The sequence below is a fragment of the Zingiber officinale genome, chromosome 1B (assembly GCF_018446385.1).
Source record: "Zingiber officinale cultivar Zhangliang chromosome 1B, Zo_v1.1, whole genome shotgun sequence".
In the NCBI taxonomy this organism is placed as follows: domain Eukaryota; kingdom Viridiplantae; phylum Streptophyta; class Magnoliopsida; order Zingiberales; family Zingiberaceae; genus Zingiber; species Zingiber officinale.
Genome location: NC_055986.1, coordinates 37,131,190 through 37,144,345, shown reverse-complemented (window position 1 = coordinate 37,144,345; position 13,156 = coordinate 37,131,190). Strand labels below are relative to the sequence as shown.

General features: G+C 37.8%; 1 protein-coding gene across 1 annotated transcript; it reads right to left on the bottom strand.

Moving 5' to 3' along the window:
- Window positions 1–2,629: 2,629 nt before the first annotated feature.
- On the bottom strand, window positions 2,630–3,957 carry LOC122055072 (acid phosphatase 1-like). Its single transcript, XM_042616470.1, has 3 exons — window positions 3,493–3,957; window positions 3,049–3,258; window positions 2,630–2,961 (listed from the first exon to the last, which is right to left on the bottom strand). The coding sequence occupies exons 1-3, from the start codon at window positions 3,897–3,899 to the stop codon at window positions 2,781–2,783; spliced, it is 798 nt and encodes a 265-aa protein (XP_042472404.1). The 5' UTR covers window positions 3,900–3,957; the 3' UTR covers window positions 2,630–2,780.
- Window positions 3,958–13,156: the final 9,199 nt, after the last annotated feature.

Below are 13,156 nucleotides of genomic sequence, written 5' to 3'. Positions count from 1 at the left end.
TTGTTGGAGGCACCTTGGATGGTGTTGGAGGCGCCTCCAGCAGTGTATAAAAGGAGCTCTCGAGCAGCAAGTTAAGATATCACCTTTTAAGCAATCCCTGTGCAACTAGCTGCTAACGAGATGTTCCGACAAAGCCGCAACTTGACGCCGATGACCCAGAGCTCTGAATCTGCAATTTTCTATTGTCGTTGGTATATTTAGTTGTTCTTTTGATTATTGTACTTCATTTTGTAAACACTTAACGAATGTATAGTTGTTGCCCAACGTAAACGCTCAACGAGCGTGGGCCTTGGAGTAGGAGTCGCCACAGGCTCCGAATCAAGTAAATAGCCTGTGTCTTTCTGTGTTTGTCTTTTAGTTTATTCCGCTGCATTTCTTTGATAAAGTTTTTAATCGAACGAATAAGCCACGAATAAGAAAAATTTTAAACTTTCCTTTTTAGCGTCCACTAAAGAAATAAAAGGAAGATTTTATTTTTGTTAAAATCTTTCCTTTTATAGTCATCCTCATGGTTTTAAAAAGAGAGTTTTAAATTTTAAAATCTTTCCTTTTATACCTATCTACAAAGGATTAAAGAGAGATTTTAATTTTGTTAAAATCTTTCCTTATTTGTAGTCATCTATAATGTTTAAAAGAGAGATTTTAATAAAAATTTTCTTTTTTGTAACCATGTTTTTTAAAAGAGAAACTTTAATTAATCTTTCTTCTTTTTTTTTTTGTAGTTGTCTACATGTTTTAAAAGAGAGATTAATTTTAAAACTTTCCTTTATTGCCATGTATAATAAGAAATTTAAAAGAGAGAGATTTTAATTGTTATTAAAATTTTCTTTTTTTTGTCAAGACTAAGGATTATAAAAGAGAGGTAGAGGGTGCCTTATGAAACTAACATAGCCTTGCCTCCTCCTATATTTTTCCTTGTGGCCGATACTCTCTCTTGAGGTTGGCTCCTCTTCTTTTCCTTCGGTGGTCGACCCTTGCTTCTCTCCTTTCTCCTTGTTTTCTTTCTCTCAAGGTTGGCGGCACATCAAAGAAGTTCCATCTCCTTGGTGGCCGACTACTTGGAGGAGAGGAAGAAGAGAAGGAGTTTCCTATTTTGACATCCCTTGGTGGCTCGAGAGTCTTGGAGGAGAAGAAGTGGTTCGGGTGGATTTCATCTTAGTAGATCGTTGTCTACACAACGCTCAAGAGAAGGAGAGGAATATAACAAAAGATCAAGAGGTTTTTAGCTACAAAGAAAGGTATAACTAATTAATGGTTTCCACTTCGAATTAATTAGTTAGTTTTTTTTGCATGAATTCTGAAATACCAACACAAGAGACTAGCGATTTTATGTTTCGATTTCGTGCTATCGATTTAGTGTTTCGATTTTACGTTTCGATCTTGTGCTTCTATTGAGGTCTCTATAGTTAAACCTAGGGTTACTGTAAGAAGTTAAATATCTAATTTCTTTGAAAGACTTTGTCTAGGAAGTGGTGGATGATCCCATAACCAAGAAGGCCTAGTGCCTCGCCATGTTTAACCTGGAAGTCAATCTTTGAAATAAATATTTAGTTAACTTCTGTAATATGATTTAACTTAAGAAGATCACATCGGTTAAACTTGGAGTAAAAATGTTAAGTATCGTTTCCAATCCAAGTTTAACTTCTGAAGAGCAACTTGGATTAATAATGTTAAACATCGTTTGCAATCCAAGTTTAACTTTAGTAGAGCACATTGGTAGCTATGTTAAGTTCTGTGCTTGTATAAATTTTTGTACAGGGGAACAGAACGGAATCCAGGTGTAGCAACCAACACTTTTGACCCACTTGAACTTTGCCAGCTTTTGGTTGGACTTCCGATCACCAAATGTTGTCCTCCTTGACCCATTTGGATTTTCCTCTTACCTAACCACAGTTAGGACTTTCCTTGCCAACGTGCGATCCTTCCTTGATCCACTTGGACTTTGCTTGTCTAACCGCAGTTGAGACTTTCCTTGCCAATGTGCGATCTTCCCTAACTCATTTGGACTTTCTTTGCCTAACCCTATAGTTAGGACTTTATCCTTGTCTAACCCTAGTTAGGACTTTACCATTTCCTAACTTTTAATTAGGACTTTACCATTGTCTAACCCCTAGTTCGGATTTTACCAGTCAAGTATCAATTCTTCATGACCTATTTGACTTCTCTCTCATATGCCCCATAACATATTGTCTAAACATATTGTCCACAACATATTATCTAAACATCGAATTTCAAACTCAAATCTACTCGAGGTTTATCACACTGATCAACCTTAACTCGGGGAATGATTGCATAAATAATCTTACGAGCATCCTTCTTAATTACCTTTTAAACACTTGGATCTCTAACATGCTCTCACTATATTTGTTCTCTCTCTTCAATAGAGGACTAAATGCCCCTAGTAATTTATTCTCTTTCAAAATATATGAAACCGTTCCGGTGGAATCACCTTTTGATACAATTAAACATTAAAAAAAGTCTTTGCCGGACCTTTCTTACTTGTGTTAACTTATAAAGATCCGTCCATATTACTAAAGAAAATTTAGTCATTTGCGGAAAGCCTCCTAGTTAACTTCAATCACTCAACTTCCCTCACAAAATAATTGATTCCATTATTATATATATAATGTATCTCAAAAAAACGAAGGCCAAAACAACAGCCAACGAAAGTTTTCATGAAATGGAAGACCCAAAATCCAACTGAAAGAAAGCTACATTGGGAAAATTAAAAGATGACAAAGCACAAGAGAAGACAGAAAATGAGTTGTTCTTCTCTTTCGTCAGTACTCATAATACATTGGATTTGGCAGTTTGAAAATTCTTCTTGCAGTTGTGTATCCCCCAAGGCTGCTCCATTGGCTCCCAACTATTCCCCACAAACGGTACCCTTCGTGAGCCAACTTGCTCCTCTCTTTTGCCTTGTACTCCTCTGCACTGCTGTTTTCCTCCTCCTCCTTCGACCTACGCACAAATTAAAAATTAAAAATCAAAAACAAAAACAAATTCAATTGTTGTCGATTCAAAATAAATCCCAAAAAATAAATCAACCTCAATATGAGATCTGTCCAGCCATGGTAGCCAACTGAGATGAGGTTGTTAACGGTGGCTTCTCTGAGATGTTCTGCCCTCGAAGACAAAATGAAGACCTTCAGCCCTCTTCTTCTGATCTTGTGGAACAACATCCTCATTTGCTCGATTGCCGGTGCACTCGCCTCCGACATCCATGCCTCGAAGCTTTTTTTATCTAGCTTGGTCCCTCTGCGCCCGAATATATATCATAAAAGTAAGCTAACTATTGTTGACGGTTTGACTAGGATCTAGTCGTGACCGTTGATGATTATTGTTTAGTTGGTTGATCGAGTCAAATTAGTCTGGTTCACTAAAAAAAGCCCATTTGGATCGAATCAGTTAGTCGGTTGGGTTAGTTTAGATTTTCAACTCTTAAATTTCTGGTCGAACCGGGATCAGACCGGGAATCGAACCGGGACGTACCCGAACTGGTGTGCCTTGTAGTAGGGGACGGTGGAGAGGAGGACGTCGTCGACGTCGAAGATCCAGGCGTCCTTGCCGTCGCCGGCCAGCACGAAGTCGTCCGCGAGGAAGAGGGAGACGATGTCGGCGGCCAGGTGGAGGTCGACTTCGTACTGCGTCGACGTCATGTAGTATCCGACGTGGCCGGTGCACTCGCCGGGCACCACCTCGAAGCCCCGGATGTTGTTCAGATCCACGTTCATCCGCCACGCCTCGCAGTAGTTGCGCAGCCCGTAGCCCATGTTGCCGCTGCGGTGGTTGTAGCTCTCGTCTTCTCCCTTGCTGGTGATGTAGCTGAGGAGGTTCCAGTCGCCGGCGACGAGGCCGGCGGAGAGGCTGAGGAAGACCAACACAACCTCACGCCTCATCGTACGTGCTGCGTTGTACTTCTGCCGGCCGTTGCGAGGAGCGAAACCTCCTCTCCCTTACTACTTATAACTGCTCCCTCCCGCGGCGCCATTTGGAAATTCGGTAAACTCCAAGGTGGAAATTTGATAAAATACAATTCATTTTTGAAGTTTATAAAATTATATTCTGCTCTTATATTTTTGAAAATTCTCTTGATGAATTGAAGCAGATCGGATCGAGAGAAGAAATAATATATATTTGGAATGAATAGGGAGGAGCAGGTGGGTGACGGTGGATAAGGTGTAATGACTTGACTATAAATGAGATTGAGCTGGCAAGAACATGTATCTTGCATGTGCCGAACACTTATTGCCTTCCATGTTCTCTCGTTTGACTTCTCAGCTCAGACCTTGTTTTTGATAATTTAAGAAAATAAAGGCCTTGACTTTAATTTTAATTTTTTGGAAAATAAATGTAGTTTTAAAATAATAAAAAATGATTCTGAAAGAGACATTTCATTTCAGCCCCAACATTTTGCAGATTTAATGTTGCCCTTGCATTGCAAGTATGCATTCACTCCCCTGCCAACGAACTCACCCACTTCTTGCCAGATACTTGAATTCACTACTTAATGCTCGTGGTTCAGAGGGTTGTTCGGTTCCGGTCGGTCGGGTTTAGTGTTATATGTGAGCGAGCGGTTGAGCGATCAAAAGGATTGAGAGGATAAGTAGATTAAATATTTATTATTATTTTTTATTTTTTAAAAAAGAAATAATAATTTGTCTTGAGTAGAATATTTCAAATGCGAGTGCGATCAGATTGATATGTAAAATATTCGATGATGCCAAATAATTGAGAATCTCGACAAAAGGACACAACTGGCTCTAAAGATAATTTGCAATTTAATATTCTTATAATTTATTACTTTTTAACTTTTATGCATTTATTATTATTTTAATAATAATAATAAATCTGAGCTTTCAAACTTCAATGCTTAGTGGGGGGCTTGTATTAGATTAGTTTAAAAAAGATTTTAATTAATGTCAATAAGATATGTTAATAAGGTCGGGTCATCCAAAGTCAACTTGATTCGAATCCTATTGAGCGCGACTTGCTTGACTGAGTAGAGTATGATATGGTGGTAAAGAGGGGCCATCAAGGATGAGTCAAATATGGGACAAGCGACCGATGTAGAAGTCAAAGTCAAGACGGTCAAAGGTAGGGAATCGCCAGGTCATCAACAAGTCGACTAGATCGCTTGTCAAGCCGGGTGGAGAATTCTAGCTGAGCAACTCTCCTGCTCGGCCACCCCAATAGCTAGACAACTAAAGAGAGGAGAACAAATGTTCTCAACTGCGACGATCTTATAAGGGCTAGTTCGACCGGACCGCCTGTCCAACCATACAAGGAACAACCTACCGAGTCGAGTGACTGTGGAGAAGAAAAGCCTAGAGCGACCAGGCAGGGAATCCCGGCCAAGCGACTCCCCCGCTCAGCCAAACAGTGGGACCTCTTCGCTTAGCTTTGTTGGTGCAATATTCTCTGGGTTAAAGTTGACGAGGTTGACCAAGCTTGAGTTGACTCAAACTTGAGTCTTGATATTTGGGTTTCGATGTTTGACAATATATGGATATTACAAATGCAATCGTCTGATTGGAGAGATTGTTGGTGCAATTCTCCTCTAGTCAAGGGATGACTAGTTTGATGTGAAGAAGAGTCAAGTAGGTCAAGGTTGATTGGATACTTGATTGGGAAAGTCCTAACTGGAGGTTAGGCAGTTTGGAAAATATTAGTTAGTGAAGCTAGGTGAAAGTCCTGGTGAGTGAAGTCAAACAGACGGAAAATCCTAGTGAGTGAAGCTAGGTGAAAGTCTTGGTGAGTGAAGCTAGGCAGATAAAAAGTCCTAGTGAGTGAAGCTAGGCAGATGGAAAGTTCTGGTAAGTGAAGCAAGCATATGGAAATCCAAGTGGGTCAAGGTTGACCGGACACCTGGTGTTGGGAAGTCCAAGTAGGTCAAAGGAGTAACCGGATACTTGGCACAAGGAAATCCAGATGGGTCAAGGGTGACCGACATCTGGTGGAAGGAAGTCCAAGTGGGTAAGGAGGACCAGACACTTGACACAAGACGGTAAGTCCAAGTGGGTCAAGGTTGATCGAACACTTGGTACGAGGAGAAAAGTCCAAGTGGGTCAAATGATTGACTGGACACTTGGTGAAGAAGTTCTAGCAGGTCAAGGTTGACCGGATGCTAGGCATGAAGAAGTCCCAACAAGTCATGGTTGACCGGATGTTGGGTTTGGGAACCTTGGACTTGAGTTAAGCAAGTAAAAGGAAGGTCAATCGATCAGCCGATCGATTGAAGGTGTGCTCCGAGTGAAGGCTGGCCCAATCGATCAGGCGATCGATTCAGAAGCATTATCGCGAGCACAGAATGGTCCCGAATCGATCAGTCGATCGATTGGGCACCGCCAATCGATCGGTCGATCGATTAGGTGCTGGTTTTCTCGCGCAGGCACGAGGGAGCTTGAATCAATCGGGCGATTGATTCAGGTCATTTCCAGCAGAGCACAGAGATGCTCTGAATCGATCATCCAATCGATTCAAGCCTCCCCAATTGATCGGTCAATCAATTGGGATATGACCTTTACGAAGGAAGCGCACGAAAGCCTTTTTCCTCACAGCGATTCGGTAGTTCTTCCACTCCACTCCTTACAATCATCTTTCACAGGTTTACGCCAGTTCTTGAAGGTGTCTTGGAGCAAAGTGTTGCTGCACTTCCAAGATCAAGAGGCATTCCACACAAAAAGAAAAAGCTAGCTAGGGTTTTCATTTATGTAAATCTTGTAAGAGATTCTTTGTATTCGCTTTTTCTTTTCTTCTTGTTGTATTAAGATGTTGTACAAGACTTCTCCGTCTTTGGTAGTTATCGAGAATGAATGTTTTTATATTGGATGAGTGAGTAAGAGCCGGATCCTTGGATTAGTCACCTCTTCTTGAGGTGGATACCAAGTAAATCCTTCGTGTTAGCGTTGTAAGTGTGTTTCATGTTTCATTCCGCTGCATATCATCATCATGAAGCAAGACAATGAGCATGACGAGCTATTCACCCCCCCTCTAGTTACAAATCGAGTCTAACAAGTGGAATCAGAGCGAGATCGCTCTTCACTTGAATTATCGTCGGAAAGGGCAACTAGTTAGAGGGAGAAGAAGTTGAAGCAAGTTCAATAAAGTTAAAGACTTTATCAAAGGCTCAACTTCAAATGGAATTCTAAGATGGACTTGGATATGACACAAGGGTGCCTCCACCATTCACAATGACAAGCTTCGATTCTTGGAAATAAAGAATCGAAAATTCTTCATGATGGAGATAGAGCAATGGTTTACTCTAATAGAAGGCTTTGAAGCTCCAAGAGATTCAAAAGACAAAATTCTCAAGAAAAGCAAATGGAGCCAAGAGCAAATTCAAAGATGTGAGGCCAATGATAAAGTGACCAAGCTATTGGTCAATCTATTGCCTAGCAACATCTTGAAGCAAGTAGGAGAATTTAAAAATGCCAAGGAGCTATAGAGCAAATTGACTAAAATTCATGAGGTCCCCGCCACTGCACTAAACCAAGAAGAATCCAAAGAGGAGGACTCATTGAATCAAGATCAGGAGGACTTCGAAGTTGAGAGATGCTCAACTTCCGAAGAAGAAGTCCAAGAAACTTCATCCTCAAAGGAGTGCAATCAAAAGAGCAAAGAGGGAGCATACTATCTGTTTCATGTGCAAGAGGATGAAGATGAAGAGGCCTCCACCTCTAGGATTGAGGGTGAGCGTCATTCACTGACACTGGAGCAAAAAGAGGCTTCCACCTCCGAGTCAAATGAAGAATAAGAAGATGGTGCCACCTCCACAAATAAAAAAAAGTCAAATGGAGGATCATGTGCCACCCCTACAAGAAAAGAAGGTATAACTATTTCAATTTTAAACAATAAAAGTCATATTTTTTGCTTTGAATGTAGGGAATATGGGCACTATAAGAGCAAGTGCCCCTAATTGGCCAAGAAGAAAGGTTAAGTGACACAAAAATTTAAGGAGAAGCCTAAGGAGGTCAGCCTCGTGACAAAGAAGAGCAAGAAACACATTGTGTGTTTCTTGTAACATCAAAAAGGACATTATTGGAGCCAATGCTCTAAGGAGAAGAAACTGGCCAAAGCCCAAGGTGGAAGCTCAACTCAAGGGGGAGCTCTTAAGAGCAAACCCAAGATATCATTTATCGAGCCTATTCTCTTAAGCAATGATAAAAAGCATGCTAGAAATAGTTTATATCATTTTAATGCTATTTATCATGAAAATAGGAAGCATGATAGAATTAAGAAAAATTATGTAGTTTATTATGTTAAAACCACTTAATCTAAGGTTAGAAAAATAGATAACAAATTAGGCAATAACTCTAAGGATTTTAGATATAGGCCTAAAAATAGAAATGCTCATAGGAATCAAGGAAAATCAAAATCTAAGGATTTAAGGTTGGAAAATCAAGCCTTAAGGTCAAGACTTGATAAGTTAGAAAAGACCTTAAAAAAATGGAAATATTCTTAATGGTCAAAATGAGCAAAACTTAAGTTTAGATAAACAAGAGTCATCCTATGCCCATAGAGGTTTGGGATATAAATCCAAAGCCAAGAAGGATGTCCCTTCTTATCATAGGGTTCCATATAGTTATGGAACCAATCCTAGGTTTAGGGGTCAAGTCAAAGATATAAGGGAAGCTATCCCTAGAAGTGTTTTTTCCAAGACCAACATGACTAAGACTTCTAAGAAGTCAAAGAAAGTCACCAAGAAAGTCACAAGGGAAGCAATCCCTAGACTTGACCTAGAAGAAGTGACCAAGGCATCTAAGAATTCTAGAAAGGTCATTAGGAAGGTAACTAGGAAAATTATCCCTAGCGAGTACCTAGAGCATCCAAGGAGCACCAATAGGCTTTTGGTTCCGTGGAGCATATTCTCTACATCCTAGATGGGTTTAGAGAGTGTCAACTCTAAATGGGTAGGGTGGTTAACCCAATCTTGATAAAGTTGATACTTGAAGACATTTTCAAGGTTTTTGTCAACCTTTGAAAATGAAAAGGATAAATTGATTACTCTTTGGAAGCGTAAAATGTGTTAAACTTTGAGTGGACTTAACTTTAATTGACAAAAGTTGAAAAGAGCAAAAGAAATGTCAAGTTGGGTTTTGACATTTTCTTGAGAAAATCAGGGCAATCTAGGATCAATTTTAGTTTAGCTAAGGATTTAAGATACTCAGATAGATTATCTAGGTATATTTTATTTATGCTAATTGCCATGATTGTTTTCCCATCATGTGCCATGACATCATATTTTGCAGTCATGCTTATTATGAAAAATAAACAAAAATACTATGTCATGTCATACATATATCATGTAGCTATAGTATGTTCTCTTTTGAAAATTACTTATTTTGATATATGCCATAAAATCATCATGCATTAGTTTTAAATTCCTTATAATTGAGGACAATGACATTTACTAGCAAGTGACATCCTAGGTAGATGTTCATAAATTAAAATGCCTAGATAGATATGCATGATCCCCAGTTTAGGGCAAAACTAAAATCTACATCTCACAAAGACTATAAGGTGACTTGTATGTATTTTAGTGCACAATAGATACAAGTGAGATGTTAGGATGATGAACAAAACTCAAGATGTTGATTTAGTGCATCTATTTGAGTTTTGATTTCATCAAAACACATAGTTATGTGTACTCCAATCATTGGGAAAGCCAATGTACAAGTCATGTACATTGAGCCCAAAGAATATAGTTGAAAATTGGTTTTGAAAATCATTTTAAATATACTTTAGAAAATCTTGATGAAGGCTATCTTTTTATAGTAATCATCATTGAAAAATTAGACACAAACTAGAAGAAAACATTGAAGTTTTCAAGAGTTTTCAAGTTTGTGTCAATCTTTGAAAATAAGATGTAGTTTCTTAGAAAACTATTTTTTCCATGATAGTATATATCCTAAATAATGTATACAAGAATTTTCATGATTTTTAGAATTTTATAGAATTTCTAGGGCATTTCTGAATTTCACTGAAATTAGAGTTTAGAAAATCAGAGCCCCAATTGATCGGCTGATCGATTGGGCCCGTGAGCAAAAGCTCACTGAATTGATCAGCCGATTGATTCATTCATGCCTGGATTGATTCAGAGGCATTTTCCTCGGACAAAAGCTCGTAGAATCGATCAATGGATCGATTGAACAAGTGGCAATAGATTGAATCCCAACCCAATCGATTGAAAAAGGATAATTTTGGCTGGGGAAGTCTGATTTCAGCACTTAAGCTATTTTGAGTCTCTTTAACCATTCCTAACCCTTTGGAATATATATATATATATATATATATACATTTAAGGGTAATATTCTTGTTGAAACAAGAATGGTTTGGTTAAAAATAGACTAAATTGGAGTTTAGGTTGAGGTTTGCATTCAATTATTGATACTTAAACTTCAAAACTTCAAGTTTTGGGTTTCCTAAGGGTTTAGGGATTCCAAGTCATTGTTGGTGCAATGACAGAAGTTTGGAGCATATCTTTAGGGGGAGCCACTCTTTAAGGACATGAAAATTATTTTTTCAAAACCATGGAAGGTGGTTTACCTTCTTTAGAGACAATGCTCTAGGATGAACATTGTGGAATGGTTTAGTGGTCAAGGGTGAGCTGTTAGAGTGTATACTAAAAGTCTAGTTTTTTGTAAAAACATTTAAGAATCACATTGGTCAAATTATCTACATTTACCGCTAAGTGTAGTTGTTCAATTAATTTATATTGTAGATAACATGGTGTGTGGTGTCACACACAGAAGATCGTGTTATCGGTTCTTTGTAAATTATAAACAGTAGCTCACGACTAAGATGGAAAGGAACAAACCATTGGAATAGTCGTAGTGTAATTAGGTATTAGTTTATCTTGACTAATAAATTACACTAAGTACACTCCAAGTGTATTGAGTAGGACCATTTAAGGCAAGTTCTTTTTATACTGATTTAATAAAAGAACAAGACCTTAGTTATTATAGAAGTGTGTGCTCTTAATCCTAATATAATAACAAGCACATATATTTAGTATTTATTTCTTTGACTTATCAATGGGTGAGATTTAGCTCGATAAATCAATAAACCCAATAAGTTGGGAAATGATATTACTTATAGTGTGTGTTGTTGATTATAGAAGGAAACTGTGTCCTAGTAATCTAGGTTGAGAATGTCCCAAGAGGAGCTCATAAGGATTGTCATGTTAAACCTGCAGGTGGACTTAGTCCGACATGACGATGAGGTTGAGTGGTACTACTCTTGGACTAAGATATTAATTAAGTGAGTTATCAGTAACTCATTTAATTAGTGGACATTCGACATCTTAAACATAAGGAGACTAACACACTCATAATAAGAAGGAGCCCAAAATGTAATTTGGGATTGGTGCGGTAGTTCAATAATAATTCTTTAATGGTATGAATTATTATTGATGAAATTAAGTTGAGTGTTCGGGGCGAATACGGGAAGCTTAATTTCATCGGGAGACCAAAACCAATTCCTCATCTCGGTCCCTATCGTAGCCTCTTGTATATAGAGATTTATACCCACTCATACCCACCTTCTTACCCACCTTAAGATGGCCGGCCAAGCCTAGCTTGGAGCCCAAGCTAGGGCCGGCCAAACCAAGGTGTGAGGTGGCCGACCCTAGCTTGAGTCCAAGCTTGGTGTGGCCGGCCATAATTAATTAAATGTATTTTTTTTAAAAAAATTTTTCTTATGTGGATTCCATGATTTTAAAAGAGGGTTTAAAATTTAAATCTTTCCTTTTATAGCTTTCTACAAAGGATTAAGAAAAGATTTGATATCTTTCCTTATTTGTAGATTGATAGGAAGATTTTAATTTTGATAAAACTTTCCTTTTTTGTAACCATGTTCATGTTTTTAAAATAGAGTTTAAAATTTAAATATTTCCTTTTATAGCTTTCTACAAAGGATTAAGAAAAGATTTGATATCTTTCCTTATTTGTAGATTGATAGGAAGATTTTAATTTTGATAAAAATTTCCTTTTTTGTAACAATGTTCATGATTTTAAAAGAGAGTTTTAAAATTAAATATTTCCTTTTATAAGTTTCTACAAAAGATTAAGAAAAGATTTGATATCTTTCCTTATTTGTAGATTGAAAGGAGATTTTAATTTTAGAGAAAACTTTCCTTTTTAGAAATCATCCACATGTTTAAAAGAAAGATTTTAATTTATAAAATTTCCTTTTATAACCTATCATGGAGGGAAAAATTATTAGAGAATTTTTTTTATAAATTTCTGGAAACAAATTAGGAAGTTTTAATTCTTGTGTGAATTAAACTTTCCTTGTTTGGAGCTTATAGGTGGCCGACCATGTTAATAATGAAAAGAAAATTATTTTTTAATTAAATAAATTTTCTTTTTCATGGCAAAGGAATTAAGGAAGTTTTTTATTTAAATTTCCTTATTTGCCAAGACCAAGGATTATAAAAGAGGGGGTAGAGGTGCATTCAAGATAGACGACTCTATTCTATTTCTTCCTCTCTTTTCCTCCTTGGTGGTGGTCGGCCCTATTGCTTTTCCCTCTTCTTTTTCTTTCTTCTTCATTGGTCGAACCTCATCATCTCTTGGAGGTTGAAGGTGGCCGGGTTCTAGCTTGGAGAAGAAGGAGAGAAAGGAAGCATCCCTTTGGAGCTTGGTGGTGGTGACCGAACCTCAGCTATTCTTGGAGTACTTGTGGTGGCCGAACCTTGCAAGGAGAAGAAGACTTTGGGTGACTCTCATCTCGGTAGATCATTGCCCACACAACATCCGGGATAAGAAGAGGAATATGGTAGAAGATCAAGAGGTCGTTGCATATAAAGGAAGGTATAACTAGTAATTATTTTCCACATCATACTAGTTTTTATTTTGTATGAATTCCAAACACAAGAGGCATTAGATTATAGTTTTTTGAATTGTAATTCGAGTTTGTGTTTTTCTTTGTTTTTCGAATTTGTGATTCGATTGTTCTTTTTGGTTAAACCTAGAGTTATATAAGGAAATTAAATATTAGCTTTCCTTAAAAGGCTTTGTCTAGGCGGTGGTGGATGCTCCCATACCCAAGAAGGCCATGTGCCTTGCCATGCAGTCCTGGAAGCTAATTTTGGAAATTAATATTTAATTGAATTTATAACATAGGTTGATTTGGATCAATAGTGTTAAGTTCC

Bases quoted from the DNA above. Each gene is read 5' to 3' on its own strand.
- LOC122055072 (XM_042616470.1), bottom strand. From the start codon at position 3,899: ATGAGGCGTGAGGTTGTGTTGGTCTTCCTCAGCCTCTCCGCCGGCCTC. The intron at 3,259-3,492 runs GTACGTCCCGGT...ATTCGGGCGCAG, and splicing joins TACAAGGCACACCAGTTCGG to AGGGACCAAGCTAGATAAAA. The intron at 2,962-3,048 runs GTTGATTTATTT...ATTTGTGCGTAG, and splicing joins TGGACAGATCTCATATTGAG to GTCGAAGGAGGAGGAGGAAA.